The following is a 22,501-nucleotide window of genomic DNA, read 5'->3' as shown; positions in this document are numbered from 1 at the left end:
ATACAACTACTCACCAAAACGGATTAACAGGCTGCTTTCTCACTTCTTGAAATACTGTTCCTGAGATTTGAAACCTGACAGCAGGGTCTTGCTCAAACTCATCGACCACGGCACTGGTGAGGTCGGGCACTAATGTTGAGCGATACGTTTTGGCTCACAGTTGGTGTCCCTCTTCATCCCAGAGGTCTTGGTTCTTCCACACTAGACAGAGAAAATCATTTTTATGTATCAGTTAGCATATCTGGCTTCATACAAGGGGACACTGTTATATTGAAACAGGAAGAGGCCTTCGCCACACTGTTGTTACATAGTTGAAAGGACACTTTTATACAAAGTACAATAGTGAGTAACAGATAAAAAGATTGATACCAGTCTTCTGTGTGTACTGTAAATATGAATCTACTTTGGGGTGCGATTGGTATCAGTTTTCTTATTGAACTATTGGCAAGTAAGGAAGCACGTAATCCAACTATTCCTTGAATTTCACAAGACGACTGCAGATGACAGATGACGGATTCTAAAAATTCCTAATAATTGAATGTCCTGTTGTACATCAACAGGGGAGTCAGAGGGGACATTCTTCCAATAGCAGCATGGATTCACAGGCACGACAAGCCTGACGAGGCGGGATGCCACTCCTCGTTAGCTCAAATTATTCGACCGTCTGCACGATCAATAAGACCTTGGAATGTATTTCCTGAATAGGTAATGGAATTTCAAACTTTTTAGATTATCAACAGTGCTTGAGGGAATATCCCCTTGGCACAAACACAATTATATACACACACTCTCCTCCGCAGAAACCCCCCCATGCCGTAAATTGAATTAGAGCTTTAATGAAGAACTTATTTACCTCAGCCTGAGCAAGAGAGCGGAGAAAACACCCACTCTGGTAGGAATAAAGACTACAAACTACAAAACTGTTTCTGTGTCTTGCCCATTTTGCACAAGTTGGTACCGAAAATGTATGAGTTCAACATAATGTGAACAAAGACAAGTTGCACTTGTGCGTTTGAAAACTTTGCTCACACTCTGTTTCCTGTGTTGTGGTTCCACTGACAACAGCTGAAGGGGAAGTAAGAGGGTGTTTGTGGGTTAGGCACTTGTTTGTGTATGTATGAGTGTGAACGTACACGTTCTGTTCCTCCACCTCCCTGCTGGGGCTGTTCTATTTCCTGGTTGCAGGTGCTGCAGTGAGATCACTTCCTGCCGGCTCCCGCCTGTGTGAGTATCCGTGGGCTCCAGCCATTTCCTGTCCGTGGGGAAGAGGAAACTATAGGAAACAGGATGAGCATCCCGGGCAAGAGGGGTCAGAGCGGGCTGGGAGAGGTGGAAGGAGGAGGTGATGACCCTGGAAATTGGAGAGAGGACCACAGATACACGGATGCATCATATCAGAGCTTGTTTTCCTTGTTCAGAGTAGATAGTGATGTCTTTTTTAACATATGCCACAAAGACAGTTGCATTTCTTTATTTTTTTGGGGGGGTTATGGGAAATCCCCGAATGACTTGTCTGTAGTTCATCTTTTTTTTAGAAGCCACTATTCACCTTAAAATGAAGGTCACAAAATGGAATGACAGTACCATCTATTATAAAGCCATAGGTCAACATTTTAGGAGCTATGCTTAATTACTTCCAAAATTAATACTACATTCATACATTAAATACAAGTCTACAGCCAGCAGCTGGTTAGTTAAGCTTAGCAAAAAGACTTGGCCCAGTCCAAAGGCAACACAGTCCAACTACCAGCAACTTTAAAGCTCACTAATAAACGGATAACAAGTGTAAAACCACAACTCGTCAATTTTACCCTTGTAGATTTTGTAGAGATTAGCCAAAAAGGTAGCTTTTCCCACCTGTTCTCAGTCTATGCTAACAGTCTTGTAGCAGCAACTTCATATTTAAACGTGAGAGTGTTATCAATCTTATTTTCTAACTTTCTAACTTCAAAAAAAAAGATATTTGAGAGAAAATTGAACTATTGACGTAAACCTTTTAAACTGAGAAAGCTTTTCATTTCTTTAGCTTCCAACCCTTCACACATGTTTTGGCCATCTCCCCTTCTTCACTGCCCTCCTCCTCAGAGGGGAGCTGTGCTGATTTTACATATCAAAGTCTGTTTACAGGTCTTGGGGAGTACAAATGTATGTGAAAAAAGGTGTAGAAATTCTTTTGTGTCTCCAGAGAGAGGCACATTGCAGAGGTGAATTTTGTGATTTTTTCTTTGTTTTCTATAAGAAAACAAATACAAATAGTAAGTAGCTGAAATGAACTTTACAATCTTTTTTTAGCACATGTTTTTTTGAACAGGAAATTTAGTCATAGCCCCACAGGTGTGGTCTTGACCGATTCTTAAATAAAATACAGTATTCTTTGTCTGAGGCCGAGACAAGATGGAATAAAAACGCAGTCAAGAGTGAGACGCAACCAAGGCCTTCAAAAAGACTTCCAGAGCCCTCTCCTTCCCTCTGCCTGAGGCTACATTAACCATTCCCAGCATAACATATCTGATTCTGCTGGTGTGCTCCATTTAAACTGGGAAGTCAGATTTCCCTGTTGGATATTTCATCTGGAATAACCCCTTAAGTCAGAAAGCAGTGGATCATCACCAACCCCTGACCTCAAAATCCAAAAAGTCTGCTCCACCTATTAACATTGGTGAAAACTGTAGTAATATATTGGTTCATAGCACTGTCTCATTTGTGTCTCATGAAGACAGTCGTACACATAGCACTGTCAAACATTTTTCTATCAACATGTTGCTACGGTGTTTGTTTATGTAAAAATAATGCATTATTATCAACTGGTATCGTTAACAATCACTAGCCTGGCTAATTCTGGTCTTGCTAACGTATTCATTTTCTAACTTGGTGTACTGGAGCCATAGACTGTATATAAAGACAGACAACACGTGTGTCGTCCATCTTTATATAAAGTCTATGAGTGGAACACAGTTAATAAGGCTGTGACCAAGCATCAATCTCTCAATCAATCAAAGTCAATCAATCAATCAATCTGAAACCAAGAAGGAAGTACAAAAAACTGCACTTCCTCTGATGGCAACTTGAGGCTGGCTCCAAAACAGACCCTGATGTTAAAATGCCCAACTTAACAGCAGAAATAAACATATTGTACAAAAACAACAGTTTTGATGTCTATAGCTAATTTCTAACTGTACAGGAGATGGTGGTGACTCACCCATTTACATTTTATTGCAGCATATTTAAGAGAGGGGCTATTTTGTGTGACAAGCTGTCTGCTGATAATGTCTCAGTCAGATCCACCCCTTAGTGCTTCAAATCGGCAGCCTCTTGTCTAAACACTCACTTCTGACTCCAAAACTAAAGGGTAGCAAAGGCCGAAAAGCGAGACTTCAAAACGGGAGTCCACAAACCAGTGGGTAAATAAAAAAACGGTCCAACAACACTGTTATATAAGTAGGCTTTCAATGCTGAATTGGTGTAGTTCTCTTTTGATGAGCCTGAATGACAAGCATGCTTTGGCGCCACGGCCCACACATCATGTTAAACCTTGAATGGAGGGACTAAAGGTCAAAAGTCATTGCCGTGGTGTAGCGAGGCCTCCTGTTTGTGTTCTGCATTTAACTCATATTTCCGATAACTGACATAAACTTCCCTTCCTACCTTGAAAATCAGTTGCCCACAGACAGCACTAGACAGATGTTATTCGAGCATACTCACATGTAGTCAAACATACTGTACACCCTGACACACACGGGCCCATTCATTACTCAAGACCACGGGCCATGTGAAGGGCAAGCCCAGGCAGATAAGTCTTTCTTCTGACATTTCCGCTACACTTCTCTCTGTCTGTCTTACTTTTCTCACCTTCTGGGAAAAAATATGTGCTCTTGTGGAAAACATTTTGTGATGTCACCTCTGAAAGATGTGAGTGTTGATGTACAAGTTTTAGGAAGATATTTCTTCACCTCCGATGGAGGTTATTTTGTAATACCTTTTCTTTATGGCCTCTTTTAATAGCTGGTCAAAGTCTAGTCAAAATAAAATTGCTACAGCGCTCCTGAACGCGCTATAACTTTGAATGGGCCCTTGCGATAGGAATCTTTTTATTATTATGATCAACTGCCCTGTGTGCACAGTAAAAATGTATTTCATCTAAGAAGTCACCTTAAACTACCTTTACTTTCTCTGTGCCTGAGAGAGAATGAGAGAAATGAAGCTGAAAAGTTGAACTATCAACACATGTGATCTGCATCTTTCCAGGAAATTCCTCTCCACTTTACGGCCCATCTCAGCTCCATCTGAAGATGAAGAGGACACATCCGAAGTCAAAGGATGATCCAGTTGCTATATTTGTAAACCCCTAAAACCACCCACACAGATCCCAACTTAAACCCCAGCACTGTGCTGACCTCCGACCTTTTCATATCCTGTTAGGAGTTGCTGCATCTCTGACTGACACATGGAGCTTCGTTTGCTTGCCACGCTGGTTATGCTCCGTGCGTCGAGATTTATGAATGAACCTGGCGGGCCGAGCTGGCAGAGCTTCCTGACTCGCTGGTGTGTGTTTGTCGATGGAACTTCCTGTCAAAAGATGTGTGATTTCCCGTGCTCGCACAGCTGGGCTGTGAAGCGCTTTGGGAAAACACTCTTTGCTGTGGGGAATGCGTGGAGCAACACTATGAGCTAAATATCCCATATGTTCAGCATACTATGATTGAGTTTTACTGTTTCATTTGAGAGAATTAATATGAAATACAAAGAAATAGACCCCAAAGGTTCCAATTACCCAAATGTTGCAGCCCCTTCTTGGTTTTTCCACGTGCTGATTAAAGGCCCGGAGTTATACGAGGAGTGAGCAATGCAGGAGTCCTTTAAACTCTCAGCTGCGTTCTTATGGGCACGTGTCATCGCTCTACTCCAGCATGTCAGGAATGTAAAGAAAGACAGAAGGGGAGAGACACGAGATGAGAGATGGAGACATTTAAACAATACGTCTTAAAAACAGCTCAATTCGGAGTTTCATGAGACTGCAAAAGCTTAATCTTGCCTCTCTTGTGCCAACATCAATTCGTTAACAACTGTTGTTACTGGCTTGTAACTGACTGAAAAGTATGTTGTTTTGGGCCGTCACTGTAAGTTAGTTGTGCATTAATGTAAACAGTTCGCTGACCCTTATCTCTCGTTTCAGAGTTTTGTCCTTAGGAAACCTGCAGGAAAACTTGAAAAGAAATCAGATAAAAAAAATATCTAAACATTAATCTCCACTGAGTGGGGTGTGTGTATTTGTGTGTGGTGAGATGACTGAAGTGATAGCTGTGTAATTTTCATTGTGAAAGAATGTAGTCCGGTCATTTAAAGATCGCAGATAGTTGGGACACTCAGACAAAAATAAGATAAGATGAATATCTTGTGCTAATCAAAAAACTTGTTTTATCTATTATTACTGGTGGTGGACATCATTCAGTGTGACACAAAGTCAAGATTTTTGGGGGGATCTAGCCTTATACACCACATTCCTGACCACCTCACAATCCCACTCCCGTATCATCTTAAACATACCCCCATACTTCTTGTTATTTATGAGGTCCTAATTGGTGGAGGGCTGCCTTTAGGAGGCAGCCGGGATGGGGCCACATTCAAGAAACTCACTCTTGTGATCTCTCCTGGGGGTGGGTTAATGGGGCAGGATCAGGCAAACAGACTGACCGGTCAGCCAGTTTGCCCCTAGGACAAGTGTGTCACAGGGCCATTAACGCTACAGCAAAAATGGCCAGTTTATATGAGGTGTCAAACCTGGTGGGACAACACATTTCTCAACTGTAAAAAGGAAAACACATAAGCAAGCAGCTAAACTGAGAAGTTATGCTCCTTAAAGGTTATGTATTTCTGGTAGCTCTTGAGTCAGCAAAGTCTGGGAAATGATAAAGCGAGCTGATTAATCGGCCGTCCAGGTATTAGACAGTGTTGTTAGTCTCAAGTGGAGGCTCATTGGTTATGAAAGGATTTCCTTTTTCCTCCCAGGAGCCGAGGCCGGAAGCATTCTGCCCAACCTTAACTGCATATCCTCATCTTTCATATCTGCTACTTCATTGACTCCGCTTATCAGGGTGGTTCTTTTGTCTCTGAGAATGAATAGCCTGCTATCATGGATGGATTACTGAACAGGCCTACTGGGCAGGGGCCCAGGCGCTCAAAGTGTCTGCGCCACCCAACCCTTCATCTGCAAAATGTCACTTGAAAAGACGCGCACCAATTAGGAAGACACTCAGATGTCCACAAAGACACACAAAAAGACTATAAATACATGCAAAAAAGCTGCAAAGACACACACAAGGACAAAACAAAAAGGGGTAAAACAGCCACAAAGAGACAAAAAGGAACTCAAAAGAGAGGAAAAGCATCCAAAACAGCTGCAAAGAGACAGAAAGAGACTCACAATGACTATGACAAGGGGTAAAACAACCACAAAGAGACACAAAAGGACTACAAAAACATGCAAAGCAGTTACAAAGAGACACAGAATTACTACAAAGAAACACAAAGTAACAACAAAGTTACTACAAAGAGACACTTAAGGACCACAAAGATAAACAAAACTATGAAGAGATGCAACATCTTTAAACACAAAACAAATGCACAGAGATGCAAAACAACCATAAAAAGACACAAAACAACTACAAATACAACAATCACAAAGAGACATGAAGCGACTACAATTTAACCAAGAATTACCACAAAGAGACAAAACTACAGAGAGATGCATAATGACTATAAAGAGACACACAACAAAAACAAAGAGGCTAAACCACCACAAAGTCTAGGTGTATTGCCTCTTTGTAGAAGTTTGGGGCCTTTTGCATATCTTAGCCCAGGGGCCAATTGTCTGATAATCCACACATGCCTGCTATCTGTATTTGGTCTGCAGTGATCTGTGACTCAACTTCAGCGCAGCCACTATTACCCAACATCCTCTGGTCCCTGCTCCTGCAAATGTTGTAAATTCTTTGAACATTTATCAGCCCGACACTTCGACTCCTCAAATATCCCCGTCTCGCTCTGACAATCCTTCACACGTGTCATCCTTTCGTATCTCTGGGGAAAACATGTAAAGGCTCTTCCTCTTCCTGTGGGATTACTGGCTCTGCATCCTGCGCATGCTCTGCTGCCCAGCAGGGCATTGTCACTTCCTGTATGACCTCGGGGCAGAGGTGGATGGAGGAGGACCGAAACTGGCTGAGAGGTAAAATCATAAATCTGTTTTCAAAATGTGAGCAGCATCCCAGGTGTTGGGTGAGTCTGCATATATCATCATTATGACGCGATGAAGGGATCATTTAGAAAGCCCCAGAGATGCTGAGACTGAAATTAATGAGCTTGCAGTGGCTTCTCATTCACATACATGCAAGTCATTAGTCAGTTAATTTCCACACAGCTTTTGTTCCACTTTGTAGCTGCCATTGAGCTATTTTAAGACTTAATCAAAATGGTCCCAGCTAAATGAAATACATAGCTTCTACTAACTATCCAGTAGTGTAATATAACCAGTCAAAGTGAAATCTGATGTCTTAAAGTTTAATAAGAAACAATAGTTATATGTGTCAAGGGTCTGTTGCTGTTTTCTTTTTCTGTCAGTATTGTAGTCGAGAACACCTTAAAAGATGAGTCATGACCAAGACTAGAATGTATTAAGACCGAGACAAGATCAAGACTTTGAGGACCGTCTTGATACACTTGATGTATCAAGACTAAGTTGCAACCAATACCAAGGCCTGGAGAGACTGAGTCAAGACCAAGACCAAGACCAAGGCAGAGTGAGACAGAGTCAAGACCAAGACCAGTGAGAGCTCCACACTGCTTGACACTCAAGATAAAATGAAGAACATGCAAACCAAAGACACTGTCACTGTGTTATATGCCCTATTTGGTACAAGAAAGTAAGTGTTTGAAGCTACTGTCTCCTCTGCTGTTTTACATAGGTGTGAGACTTTGCTGTCTAAGACCCCTCTACACGGCTTGTTCAACAGACCTCCATACCCAGTTTGATCTGTTTGTTATGGGCAGGGCTTCCATCAGTACAGTAAGTCTGAATCTAACAGTTCAGACTTCACCATACTTGCAGACTCATGGCTATAACGGGCACTTTCCAGACATTCTGTAAGTACTGATGGCTGCCAAAACCATCACACAGGAAGCGTCAAGCAGACTTTCTACCACTACCCATAATATATTGATGTAGCAAGGGTTGACAGTTCTCATACAGAATATACATAGGCTGAATCTTTTGGTGTGGTTTATTACATTCTGTAAAGTTGGACTGGAAAAAGTTGGTTGTCAGATTTTTCCAATGTGAGGATTCCCAGTTGTGGTTATAAAGCTACAGTTGGTAACTTTTATGTAAATAATTATTAATCATATTTGATGAAACTGTCGTTACATCCTTCTTCACAGCCTACCCATACTCCTCCCACACCCAGGTTTTGGCTTTGGTGACTGTCGCAGCTGCAGCAATTTTGGCCTGCTGGTACCTGTGTGCTGCTTTAGGACACCTTTGGGCCAACCAAGCCCTAAAGGCCTCCTTCCTCAGCCAAGGTTGTTAGGTTGCTGCAATGACAGGCACTGACAATGCTCTGACCACAACTTTTAGCAGCTTTGAACACAACCCACTCAAATTCCATGTCCCCAACCTTACCGGGGATGTGTGAAAAGTTCTTCTAGAGGTGGGAATTTAATTATTTTCATAAAAGTTACCAACTGTAGCTTTAATGTGATAATTATTTTGCACTTTGCAGCTCATAAGAGGGAAAATTTAATATCTGTTATAGCCACTGTGTCATGGCCCTCACACATCATGAATAAACTGCCAATCAATACTGTCAAGAGCCGTTCATAAAAATACTGTACAATGAATTATAGGGTCAGGGACATCAATTAATTAAATTCTTATGGTACATTTCACAATAGATGATTGTGACAATGTCATGGTTCTTATGGAATAAAGTCCGTGAAATCTTTAAGTATGCAGAGTGCATATTTTGATTTGTTTAAAATAATTTTGTTTGATCATGTACTTCACAATAACTCCTAATGATAATGTTTTGAAGTCATCCTGATAATGTAGTGATGTCACATTGTCTAGCTATTGAGAAATTTTTCCTCACAGAGCAGCTGACTTCACACCTGTAACCAGCTGTTCAAGGTCGGCACAACCACAACTGTTGTTTCTGTTGTTTCTCTCTGGCCCTGTCCACTGGAAATCCATAACAAAGAAAGAATGCACTAGGTGCAGCGCAGTATAATTACTACACGCTCTTTACAAGTGTCGTCCAGTCTTCATTGTGAAAGAAGATCTCCACCGTGTGAGTCAAGATTACATATTTCCATTCTCAGCAAAGGAAGTGCCACAAAAATGACACTTATTCTGACACAGACACGAAAAAGAATGCGGTCAGGCACGCACATGCCCGCTTTGAAAATTGGCAGCCCGAAAGTGTCGGATTGTTTGCACCACATTGTTATCAGTGTGTGTATGCGGTGTGGAGTGTTTGTGTGTGTTTGCATGCATGTGTAAACAGTACCTAAACCATAGCTCTCATAGCTCAGATTCCTCTGGTTGTCCATGTTTACAAATAGCAGATCGAGGTTCTCCTCTGCTTGTCTTCCTCCATATTAAAGTGGAACTGAAAGAATGTTGGGGTTTAGATAGTGAAGAGATTTAACCAGATGTTGATGCCAGTGAGTTTGGGGTTTCACGGAGGCCGAAGGACTAACATTTTTTTGCAGGTGTTTTCGGCCCGGTTGAGGTTAGAATCCATACAGGAGTTGTTTTCTAGCTCTTCAGCTCACTCTCATGAACATTTTTTGATCCCTACCTAGCTGTCTTCCTCTTCTTTTAAACCACCACAAAGGAGCACGATAGTGTTTGAGCTGAAACTCTTGAGACTCAGATAAAGCAACAACAAAAGAATTCCACAGAAAGTCATGCGCGTCTATGTGCACATTCCAACATATACAGGAACTTCAAATATGAAACAGTACATCTCAGTATCTGATGTGCTGGTCTCTATTCCGGTCAGGGACTACAGAAGAGATAATAAAAGTGAATACAAAGAAAGACACTGATACTTGTCGGGATACTCGTGCACATAGCTGGAATTTTGGGATCAAATTTTCCAAATCCAACTTTAAATTCCTAATCTTCCCTACTTTATTTGAAGCTTCTAATTTAATCTTTAGGAATGCGATCTCTACAACAGGATGCAGTGACACTTGGCTTTGCGTGGAATGCATGCATGCACAACACATGGACGATGATCTGGAATGTGCTGAGAGGAGAATGCTGCGGAAACATGATCACAAACACACATTCGAGCACATCAAGGGTATCACTAAAAACGTCCAAACCGTCTCCAATCTTAGACCGTTCAACAATGATAAATGGCAACTTCTGAGTGTTACACCCATGCCATACCATCACACCATACATCCAACACAAAATATGTTTACCCAAAGTTACACTGTGGGTTTTGTTACCAATTCATTTTTTAACTAACCAGAATTTTAGTATCTAAAGCTTAACCATAAGGGTCTTTTTTTTTTTTTTTTTTGCCATAACCACACTCCTTCCCCTAAACTTAACCATACCATTACCATTTTTAAATCATTAACCATTTTTATAATGCTGACACTGAATGTAATCTGGTGTTTTGTAGAGCGGTCGCACTGTGTCCTAGAGATCATATTTACATACTAATAATTTGCAACAGCAAATTTGTTTTTTAATAAATGTATTGCTATCTGAATTTTCTATTGATAAAACAAGGAGACATTTTTAGTAGGCGTATCTGCCCAAACTCAAAACAATGAGTTCAATGTCCAGTGACACAGATTTTTAGTCGTGTTAGCTGCATGGCTATATGGTCATGTCAGTCTGTCAGTCATCACTTTGGTCCACACTGAAATATCTATTAACTGGATTGCCTTGACATTCATGTCCTCCAGAGGAAGAATCTGACTTATTTTGGTGGCTTTTCTGCTGGCACCACCATCGAACTGACATGTCTTTTGCTGAAATATGTCAATAACTGCTGGATGGAATGCCATGAGATTCGCTACACACATTCAAGACTCCATCAGAATGAATTATAATCACTGTGGTGATCACCCGACTTTTCATTTTGTGCCATTATTCAGTCACAATTCCAATTCACTTCAATATTTGAACAAATCAGGCTATTCTCACAAACTGTTTGCACCTTTTTTCCTATGAAAAGTAATGCATCCAAACTCATACTTACATATCCCATGTAATTTGAAAGGCTGCGATCATGTGATCAGTGCGCTGACAGGAATAACAAGAAAGCAGCCCCGAGCTGAGTTGTGAGGAGGCAGGTTGGAGTGGTGGATGGGCCATGAAAATGACTTGCCTAAACCTAAAGACACTCAAACATGTTTTTTTCCTTAACCTAACCATACTAATTTAACTTTCTAAAACCTAACCTCCGTAACTTTACATTAATTACATAACAGTACATTAAGGACGTAACATCATTTGTTGGTTGCAGGATGTCATACGAATCACTTTATGAGGATACGCTGACTAGATACCATCAAAACTAATGACATTCCCATCAGCTGCACTTTGTGTTCATTGCTAATAAGCAGTCATTAGCATGTTAAACTGAAATGGTGAACAAACATACGCACTTCATATCAGCATCATTTCATGCTGATATAAGCAGTTAGGGACAAAGGACAGCTTCACAGTACTGCTACATTTTCTTACTTTCTACTCTCTTTTCCACACATATTTGTCAAAACAACAAATAAGTAGTAGTAGTAAAAATCATTTCTATGGGACTTTGTATAGTCCAATAACAACAATCTGTCTGGTGGGTTTGGACCCATGACTAAGATCCATGAACCTCTTTTAGCCTACAAGTTCCTTCACAATCTAAGAAGTGTATGACTTTGAAGTAATCAACCGTCAAATATGTTTTGCAGCTTGTAAATCTGTTTTCCAAAAATGTTGGCTTTGTTTACGAGGCTGGGTTTGGCCCACGTGATGATCCCCGTGTGATGTTGAGTCTCATACTAAGGCCAAACTGAGGCTTAAAGCGGAGCCTGAAGGGACTTTTGGGGGGGTGGGGGGGTTGAGGGCCATGTCAGGGTTTCTTAAAAGGATCATGCTACCTTCTGAAGACCTAGGGGGGTGGGTGACTACTTCCTGTAGTCATGTGGCAAGCACCAAACCCTGTAAAAGACAGGACCCAACAGATGGACTGGAAAGAGTCATAGGAAATGAGTATTTCCTCTCAAACTTAGGCTCTTCAGTTTCTCCTCTGCACAGACTTGCCTCCTTCTATCAAAGTTACTTTCAGTTTATTAATTCTTCCACACATTTCTGCTCAGCTTCTGTCTCTCTCTTTCATGAGGCTCATTTATGCTCTGAATCACTCCAACTCCCTCTGTCTTCTCCTCCTGCACACCTCAGCTATATTTTTCTTTAAAGCTCACACCTCATTTCCTTTGAACCAGGTCCAAGTCCATCTCAGGCGTCGGCTCGTGTTCTGCTGAGATACAGCACTCCCTCACAGCTCTGACAAGACGTAGCCTTGCATCTCTCTGCTCTCCGAGACGAGACAGTTGATGTGGGACAGAGGTGTCAGATCTCTGACTACGAACATCTGGAGAATGTTAATGTAATCAACGCAAATCAGATTCCTCTAACAGTCATTGGCAGGAGTTCAGGGCTTAGGAGGGAGCAGCGACGGGCTCGGGAGAAATGGAGCAAAAAGAAAAGGAAGAGAGAGCCGGTGAGGAAATGACAGAGGAAAAGGTTGCTGGTTTGTGTCCTCCAGATCGAAACAGATGTGCTGTTAAAGAGGTGGCGCATTCTTTTTTTTTTTCTTTCACCGATGGTGTTTCATCAAACTGTTTTGCTCATGCACAGAGCCAGAGAGATTAGAGAGGAAACACTTCGATGGTGAGAAAATGGGGCCCACTTCATGACCACAAATGAAATCTCAACCCGTGAGATGTGTGATCATGTAGCACTGCAGGAGAGACGGGTTCAGGGTCACTGTGTGTGTGTGTGATTAGCGCGCCTGTTGAACGGCTGAACGTGAGAGTGAGCCATTTGTAATGGTAACCTCTGACCCCTCAGCTCGGGACTGTCGTAACAACGTTTCCTCTCCCCTGGGTAAGTGTGTGTATGTGCATGTGTGTGCGTACATGTGCTGTCACGGGGGAAATCGGACGTATTTCCTGTTGTGGGGTCTCCCTGAGTCCCAGCGCAGTGCATGACTGGGAAAATAATGATAATGTGGGCTCAATGAGGTCACTCTCTCCCTGCCTCTGACTGACCCAGATTGCTGTAACGGCCAAAGCAGATTCTGGTCCAACCCCCCCACATCGCCATTGACAGAGCGTGGCTCATAGGCTTGCATGTGAGCTCCTCTCTCCCCACTCATGCCCAGTGGGTTTATCATTGTGAAAACTGTCACTGAACACCACTCCACTGTCCACGAGTAACCGTAACCGCTGATGACATTCACACATGCTGCTGCAGAGTGCTGTGCTTGCAGGCTCAATGTAATGTAAAAATGTCTGTCTTTGCTTTGCGCTGTTTTTCACACACACACACACACACACACACACACACACACACAAAAATAAAATGTGTAATATATATATAGAATGTTTATTATGTTTTGCCAAACCTCCTACATGTTTTTCTCAATTCTGAAAAAAAAAAAAACTCGACTTGAAAGGAAGGAAGACAGACGAAAGAAGAATCAAGCAGAGGGAAGGATGTGAAGGACAGGATGAGGTAAAGAAAGATACTGGAGGGAAGCCTGTAAAAGGTATTTATACCCTCCTATTGAGCCCGCTAAAGAAGGACAGACAAGGAGGCGGACTAACAAGCGTACAGCCAATATAGCTGCAGAGAAACAAAGCCAGGTGGCTGAACCAGACAGTATGCAATCAAAAGTGAAGATGGAAAATCCAAGGATGAAATCTTTAGATGGCTGAGGAAGCCTTTGTGATCTGAAGCAAAGCCAGACATCATGTAACAGATGCTGGCAGCAAAGGGCAGGTAAAGGCTGTCTGATACAGTCTGCAGGGAAGAGGTGATAGTTAGCACAGGGGGCTGTTATTTTGAGCAGTTGGCAATAATGAGGCTTGGGACTGGAATGGGCAACAACCCAGAAGCCCATAAAATGACTCCCTACTTTCAAATCTTTATCATACATTTCATTGGGATTATGGTACATTTTATTGGTACACTTTGTGGCTGTTAAACTACTCTGCTTAGATCAAATCTTTGCTTGAGGACAAGCCTGCACTATTACTGATGTAATTCCTGCTTTATGGACCAAATACTGAGTAAAAGCTATTATTACGAGCCACGGGTTGGCAGCAAGATATAGCAAAGCTAGGGCAGAAGTAGTGGAAAAATGTTTTATTCTTGATTAACATGAATGGCACAAGAAATGTAACGAGACCCATGACCCTTGCACTGTCCATGAGCAATACAAGCAGAGACTGTATAAAATAATGGAACTAGCCACCTGACGTCAGCTACTGGTTTGTGGACTCACATTTTGAAGCCTCTGGCCCGATATTTTAGCCATCACCACCTCTGTGTTTTTGAGCCGAAAGTTATCATATTTGGACATGAGGGTGGAGCTTGGGAGGAGCAAGGGGTGGATTTGACTCATTGATTTTGATGATGCCTCACAGACAGTCTGTCACTCAAAGCAGCTCTCCCTTAATTATGCATAACTTTAATCCTTAATGAAATGTGACAGGTGGGTTATGTAAAAATTCATCCCCATATAGTTGTCATGATGGGGAGATCAAAACTGTTTTGTGTACAAGGTTGTAAAAATGTTTATTTCTGCTGCAAGGTTTGGCATTTAAACATGGGGTCAATGGGGTGGAACTTTTTGATTTTTGGCAACACCTCTGCTGTTATGGTTGTATTCTATTTGGGAAGTAGAATCTAGCTCGTTACTCTAGTAAGTAAGTAAAAGCTTACTGTAGTTAGCCTAGATTGCTAACTTTAGCACTGAATCAAAATAAACAATATTTTTCATTTGTGTTAGAAAGAGGTTTGAAGTAAATCACTCATGTACAAGTCACAAGCAAGTCTCAAGTCTTATCCCTCAAGTTTTAAGCAAGTGCCGAGTTACTGTGGGGAAAAGCAAGTCAAGCTGAGCCCTTGCTTTAAGTCAAGGCAGAACATGTCAAATCAGAAGGACCAAATCATTAGTGTAATCAGTAAATTGTGTTGCTGAGCAAGAGCAGCATGTGGGATCTCCTTTTCAAGACTTTGGTTTATAGCATAAGATTTTGACTCACTACCCAGCCATATTTGTATATGCGGCCCATGAGGATAGTAAATGGGTCCTGAAATTGGTCCTTTCTGGTATTGTCCACGAGTTCTTTAATGGCTGAGACAAGATGCCCATATTCCCATATTCTGGGCCCATATCCACTTGGTTCCCAGACAGCCCCGGCATAACCCACATGGGGCCCACTTAGGCAATTGGCAGGGGCCAATATGGAACCTATCGAAAATCCCATATAGGGTCCATTTTTCAGCTCATTCACCACTCACAGGGGCCCCACATACAAATGTTAGTTGGGTGAGTAAACAAGTCAAAATAGACATCAATATATATCAAGTTCAAAGAGGGCCAACAATATATTTTAATACCAGCCCCAGAGGATGGTGATGTGAGGTCTGCATCAATCAAATAGCCATTTCATGCTTAAGCAGTATTCTGAAAGCATATTGACAGCATATGCATTAAGATAAGCATAAAAAGAGTGACAGGTACTTAACCTCTCAGGGACCTCTAACCTTATCACTATGCGGACACGCTCAACCTGGTCTGTAAAGGTTCCACAATTGTTTCAGAAAACACATTTTCCTTTTCTTCAGAGTTCATTTAATGTATTCTCTCCAGAGAATTGTTTTGAGAAACTCTATTTTTGATGGTTAGTACAGATACAGGCCAAAGTGGAGTGAAAAAGATGCTGTTTCAAATTTATCTCCATTAGTGTGGACACGGCTTGAGTAGAGCCCAGAGGGTGGGGAGGGTCAAACTATCACCTTTCTGCCCTCAGTTCTCCCACAGCTGCCACCTCCATCCCAAACAATTACTGTCAAAGGGCCCGGCTACACATTGCACACTCTCTCTCTCTCCCTCTCAGACACACACACACACACACACACACACACACATCAAACACACACCCAGACCAATAGCAAACCAGTAGGGGGTCAAAAAATGCTGGCACTTCTTAGAAATCATTCGTCCCTTTTCAACTGCACTTTCACAATTCGCTTTCTCTGTAACCTCGGATAGTTTTTGTGAGCTCCCAGAATTCAACAAGGAACACTTTTGTGGCACTTGTGGTGGGTCAGATTAATGCAGGCATGCTGTGTGGCACTCTGTTGGCACAGGGCACTTAACCTACTTCCATGAAAGCATTAAGACCCAGTCATGTTGAGAGTGTAAGCCAGGGGCCAGGGAAACATGGAGCGTTTGATTTGATGGCCTCGCTTGATGAAATTCAGCACTTCCATCTGTACAATAACATAACGCTGACACCGTTTTCATGGATAAAGGCGACAAGGTGTGGTAAGTCTTGACTGATGAGCAGAGGCCAATCATAATGACCCATAAACTTAGCACAGGGTGCAGTAATCAGCTTAGAAGTTCACGACAGCTCCTGAGGGTTAGATGGCGGGTCGGGCGGTAAAACCACGATGCATTATGAAATAAAGAGCTCAAGGCAGCCCCTAACAGAGTAATGTTATTGAGTTATCCCATAACTGGCTCAGCCAAATCCGCCTGCTGCACTTTGCTTAATGTACAACAGCTGGTGGCAGCTGGGGTCTGTGGCGGCCATGATGGATGTGATGTCACATTGCAACTCCCGCCCACCCTGACCTCCCATGATTCCTCATCTGCTGCAGGCTCCAGGAGAGTGGTGAGTGTGGTGGTATGAGTGGTGAGTGCTATGTGGTATGCAGATCGTCCACTGCAAAGCTGTCTTCTCTCCCCAGACAAGACACACCGCATCTATTTCGCTTCAGTTCATCAAATCTGTCCTCGGCTCTGCTTCCAACTCTTTCACCCTCTCTGTTCCAACCAGCTCATTCATGTCTACAGTCAACAATCATGCACCTCAGGATTTATACTAATGCTGCGTTCCATTCAAAGTCGGAGGTCTAAATAATAATAGCTAGGCTAATGTATTTTAGTATACTGTGATGTTCTGTATATCTTCTAGCCTCCATGGATGCTTCTATTATTGTGTGACGTCAGACCACTGAAGTCGGGGTACATGGATTTGCCTCAAGTTCATAAGTAGGAGCTCTGACTTTGAGTGGTGTTTCATTGTACCTTATCTAGTAGGAGGTCAGAATAATGGCTGCCGAGTAGTCTGGAATGCAGCATAAGTGCTAACCAAGTGGCATCTCTGGGGCTGAAAATAAAGTCAGTGAAAAACTGCAGTTCAGTGACTGGCCACTTGAGGCCGGCTCCAAAATCGAGTCAATCCCCATTGACCACCATGTTAAAATGCCTAACTTTACAGCAGAAATCTCTGATCTCTATAGCTGTGTGGGGGATGAATTTTTAAAAATTCACCGATTTACATTTTAATAACAGCTTACAGTTAGCATGATTAAGTGGTTGCTTCTCTCCAAGGCAACACTTTGGGTCAGATCCACCCCTAATTCCTCCACAGCTCCTGCTTCTCTTCTGAATATGGTCACTTCTGGCTCCAAAAATCCAAGATGTCACCGCCAAAATGCCAAACTCGAGGCTTCAAAATGAAGTCTACAAACCAGTGGGTGATGTCAAGGTGGCTAAATTCATTATTTTTATGTAGTCTATGATGCTAATGTAATAATGTGTTCTCTATGGCCATGTCCATATGGATATTGGTATTTTTGTTAATGGAGTTTTTTTTCCAGTGGTCTCAAAAAAAAAAAAAAAAAAAGAATAAAAATCCTGTCCACGCAAACACCATCCCATACAAATGAAAATGCAAAACACAAGTAAAGAGCTGTCAAGAGCATGCCAAACCAACAGGCAGCAATATAACCCTAATCTTAAATATCTGCAAGGAAAAAGAAGATGTTGGCCAATCAGTCGCCGGAGAAAAGCTACCTGGAGCAGTGCCCTCTGTAGCGCATTCTGATGCCTCTTTTCCAACATATTGTGGAAGAGTAAGCGTAAATTTATGTGTAAACATAAAAAAAGTCCTGTTAGCAAGGTTAGAGCCAGCACTCTTTTGTTCACATCAGCCACTACAAAAAAAATGTAGGCACTGAATTCGATATGGGCAATACCAACATTGCTGCCTGGAACTGGGTTGATATAAACACACTCTAGTTGCTATAAATATGCAGCAGAGCACAGCACGTTAAAATGGCAACATTCTGACTCCATTTCTCACTGTCAAGCAGGGGTTCTGACTATCAAACCAACATCAGCCGCAGCTTCACGAGATGAGATATAATATGGATTCTGTCAGTGTGTGTATTATATCTGTGTTTGCAGGGGGTTGATGGCTGGGGGTCTACTTTCTCGCCGTCTCCAGACAGCTACCAGACGTGAGGTTCCTCAGGTTCAAACTCATCCATTCATGTGATCCCTTGCCACGCCAAATGAATTCCATCACTGTCGTCATGGCATTGTCATGGCAACCACTTAGAACCCTGTCATTGATGCCGCTGCTCAGTCAACAGGGAGAATGAGACTGAGAGAAAAGCAATATGAGGGCAGCGGGAGGTCGCAGGGGGAAGATGTGGAGTCAGAAATGACGGGGGCAGATTTACAGTGAATGACAAGAGAATAGTAAATATTTAATGTGATTTGACCATTAAAGCTTTTTTAATAATGTAGAGAAGTACTGGCTAAAATGAGTGTTACTGGTGACTGACGGCTTTACACAGATCCAGTTCTGTTAACAGGCAGACCCACTGACTGTCCCCTCCTCTCTCCCTCTCTCCTTCAGGGATACTGGAAAAGAACTGGGATGCACAGCAGGTACATGGTTTATTAATGGATATGACTCTATTTTGGGAGTCTATGTGAGCGACTTTTGCCTGAAAGGGTAAAATATGTACAGATCACACTTGATCTTTACATATCTAAGGGCATATAGGCTGTTCTGCTTTTTCATTGACATAGAAGTATAAACATGCAGACGAGATGCAAATTTCATCATCTCCTAACCACATGTTGAGTTTCATCTGTCTTGCTCTCCCCCTCGCCCCCTCCCCAAACCTTACTCACACAATCTCACAATCAAACATACAACGAATTCTTCCTCCTCCATCTGTTTTCCTCCCTCTGTCTCATTTTTGTTTCACTCTTACTCGCGCACACATGCATATTTCACTGTGCTCTGACAAAAGCGCACCACTCTACCCTCCCCTCAGACTGGGAGCTACAAGATTAATCCATTTGCACAGCAGAAGAGGGGAGAGAGGAGCGACCAGAGGGACCAGCATGGAGAGAAAGAGAAGAGAAGAGGGAAGAGAAAGAGTCATGTGGTGTTAGCTGTAATTTCACTGAGACTTTACTGTATCTTTCACACTTAAGTGGGATTGATACTTCTTCTTGATACTACTTTTGTACCTGTGCCTCTGCATAAACACGTACACTACACTGTAAACTGAAAACAGTTTCCCCTAGTATAAACAAAGCTTTCATTTACTTTCGTAAGAAATGAAAAGAAAAGAAATAAAGACAGGCAGCAAAGACACTGTGAAGACAATAAAGCCCCCATGAAATAAAATGTAAGCCTTGTGAGATTTATCCTGGCTTAGTGGCCAAGTCTGCTAACTGCTACACTTCTTTATGCAATGAAAAATGTCATCAGTTTATACTAATAATTTTAACATGTTGAAGGCGTATTTATGGGAAAACATGTCTAGTATAAGACAGTTAATTTACCGTGAACCTTATGAGTTGGAATTAAGTAGAATTTGCAGCCTTACTGTTGTTAAATGGGCAGAGGAGAACTCCTCTAGACGCTAGGCTAAATTTTACATCGTAAAATGCCTTTTTTTTAACATAAATTTAGCATGTTGAATTTGTCAGGAAAACGTGTCTATTTTAAGACAATTTGTTGGTGAACCCTGTGGGTTATGAATTTTGTAAAGGCACTTTTCTAAAGTGTTGCTGTTGTTCCTGGCGTCACATGAGAAGAGGAAAAAAAAACCCTTGCCACTATTGTATACACAATGTAAAATGCCATATAGACTTTTGCTAATAACATTAACATGTTGTATTTGTGGGGAAAATGTGCCCGGCAAAAGACAATTTGTGTACTTGTGTTTGAAATTGTCCCTATTAAGCAATTTTTAATGGTTGTTTTAGGAGTGTTTTGAATCAGTCACACTCAACACCACTTCACAGATACCCCACAACTGACTAGCATTTTGAAGGTATAACTACAGAGCGACACAAATGCACCAACACACAGGTATAAATGCTCCCACCATCCGCAGGCCACATGCATAGGCCACTGCATAGGCTCTGCACAGAGCAGACGCACAGCTATAAATGTGTGCGTCTGTGAAAATCAGGAAGTGCAGGAACCCTGGGGCACCACTTTACACCTCACTCACTGCAAATGTGCTTCAAATAAACAATTAGATAATGAACATGCTTCACAGACTTAAAACAATATATTATCTCTTGTTTATGTGGAACTGCATGGCTGCGTCTCAGTGGATGATATGTGACATGTAATGATGCAAGCTGATGAAAAAGTGAAAAAGGGCTTGGCAAGGGAATGTCTGCAGGGAACACACCAAGGCTGATGAGAGCTGTCTTAATCTATATGAGGATGCTTCTGAGCCTATGGGAGGCGGGAAAACAGTTGCCTGGAGAGTTACGCCGGCTGATTCCATTCTAAGACTGATAATGGCTCTACTACCTCTGACAGTGAATTGATTAAGGGAATACGGAAAGCCTCTGTGTCCGTTTGCAAACCTCAACAGCGTTACAGACACCAGCGGTCAAACATTTAGTGCGTTTGAAAATCCAACAACTGGCTTTCATCATTGCTGTTGTCATTACTGTCTTTGCTGTCTGTGCAATTGCAGGAGAGGCCCAGACCCAAAGCGAAGATGGGTATCTTTCCATTACGGTGCCCCCCCCCCCACCCCCTCTCATCCGTTATCCTCATCTGAAAGGTATGTCTTGCTATTGATTTCTTCCACCTGCCAAAAGCTTGGTGAACAGCTGCTTGCTTGGACAGCCACATTACTCATCCTGGACACTTACCAGATATCAATAATCAGCCGTTTCCCTCTTCTCTATTTGGAATAACAAGGCCATACATCAGACCCAACAGACACTCGCTTGCTGCCAAACTACTTGAGGCTCCAAACTCTTTCAGCCCTTATAAGGTGATTCAGACCGTGGTTGGACAAGAAGAAGAAGGAGATGGGTCTATAGGATGGGACATTAGAAACACGCCCAGCAGTGAGAGCTGCTGTTTCTCTGTGTCATGTTTATGTTCAGGCATCTAGCTCATTAAGCTTTATCCCTGCCTACAGCCAAGCCATTACTGCCCTGAAACAACCTCTTGTTGTCGTGTGACACAGCACTTTGGGAACACACACACATGTGACACACTCATCGATCAAGCTAAAGACTGCATCCTTGGACAACCTTGAGTGTGTCTGTGTGAAAGGAAGCATGTGTGAGCGACACACATACACACACATAGGTGTGCAGTGGATTGTTGTGTTAACTGGGAGCCAAGCGGGACCCTCTGAAGGTTTGAGGTGTTTGATGATAGCACAGGAGCCGAGATAACACCGGTCAAAGCGCCTGGTCGTTAAATACTCTGGATCTCCCTGACCTTGAAGGAGGCTGGGGTCACTCGGCCCATTAGGAGACAACTTGCCTCTACCCAGGCAACTTTCCCATGACACTCCCCATAAATCTTCCTTAAAGAATCCTCTGAATGTTCTGCAGAGAGCATAAAACCGCCTATCTACAAAATCCAATCAACATGGGAAGGCCAACATGTTCTCATCCCAACTCGTCACATGCTGCTGCTTTGTAGTGGACTTTCGTATCGACATATTACGCTCTAAGTTTCGTTCTGCATCTGCTTTTAATGTTCCAGGAGGCTAAATGGTAAATGGTAAATGGACTATACTTGTATAGCACTTTTCTAGTCTTATTGACCACTCAAAGCACTTTAACACTACATGTCACATTCAACCATTCACACACTGGTGGCCGAGGCTACCGTACAAGGTGCCACCTGCTACTCAATAATCATTCACGCACACTCACACTCCAATGACACAGCATCGGGAGCAATTTGGGGTTCAGTATCTTGCCCAAGGATACTTCAACATGTTGTCCAGAGGAGCCGGGGATCGAACCGCTGACCTTCCGATTAGAGGACTACCTGCTCTATCTCTGCGCCATACCTGTGCCAATGTTGTCGACAAAATGCC

The 22,501-nt window shown here is 42.4% G+C and overlaps 1 protein-coding gene across 1 annotated transcript in view; it reads right to left on the bottom strand.

Moving 5' to 3' along the window:
• Nucleotides 1-22,501, bottom strand: part of LOC121953989 (uncharacterized) — a 77,258-nt gene that overhangs the window by 38,676 nt on the left and 16,081 nt on the right. Inside the window, exons 2-3 of the mRNA XM_088087361.1 lie at nucleotides 1,134-1,351; nucleotides 15-201 (exon numbers count right to left, since the gene is read on the bottom strand). Coding sequence (XP_087943487.1) covers nucleotides 155-201; nucleotides 1,134-1,351 — 265 coding nt within the window. The 3' untranslated portion in view covers nucleotides 15-154. The remainder of the gene's footprint in view (nucleotides 1-14; nucleotides 202-1,133; nucleotides 1,352-22,501) is intronic.

This window comes from Plectropomus leopardus, chromosome 14 (genome assembly GCF_026936395.1).
Source record: "Plectropomus leopardus strain MGB_pleo_1.0 chromosome 14, ASM2693639v1, whole genome shotgun sequence".
NCBI lineage: Eukaryota > Metazoa > Chordata > Actinopteri > Perciformes > Serranidae > Plectropomus > Plectropomus leopardus.
This window is presented reverse-complemented; position numbering and strand designations above follow the sequence as displayed.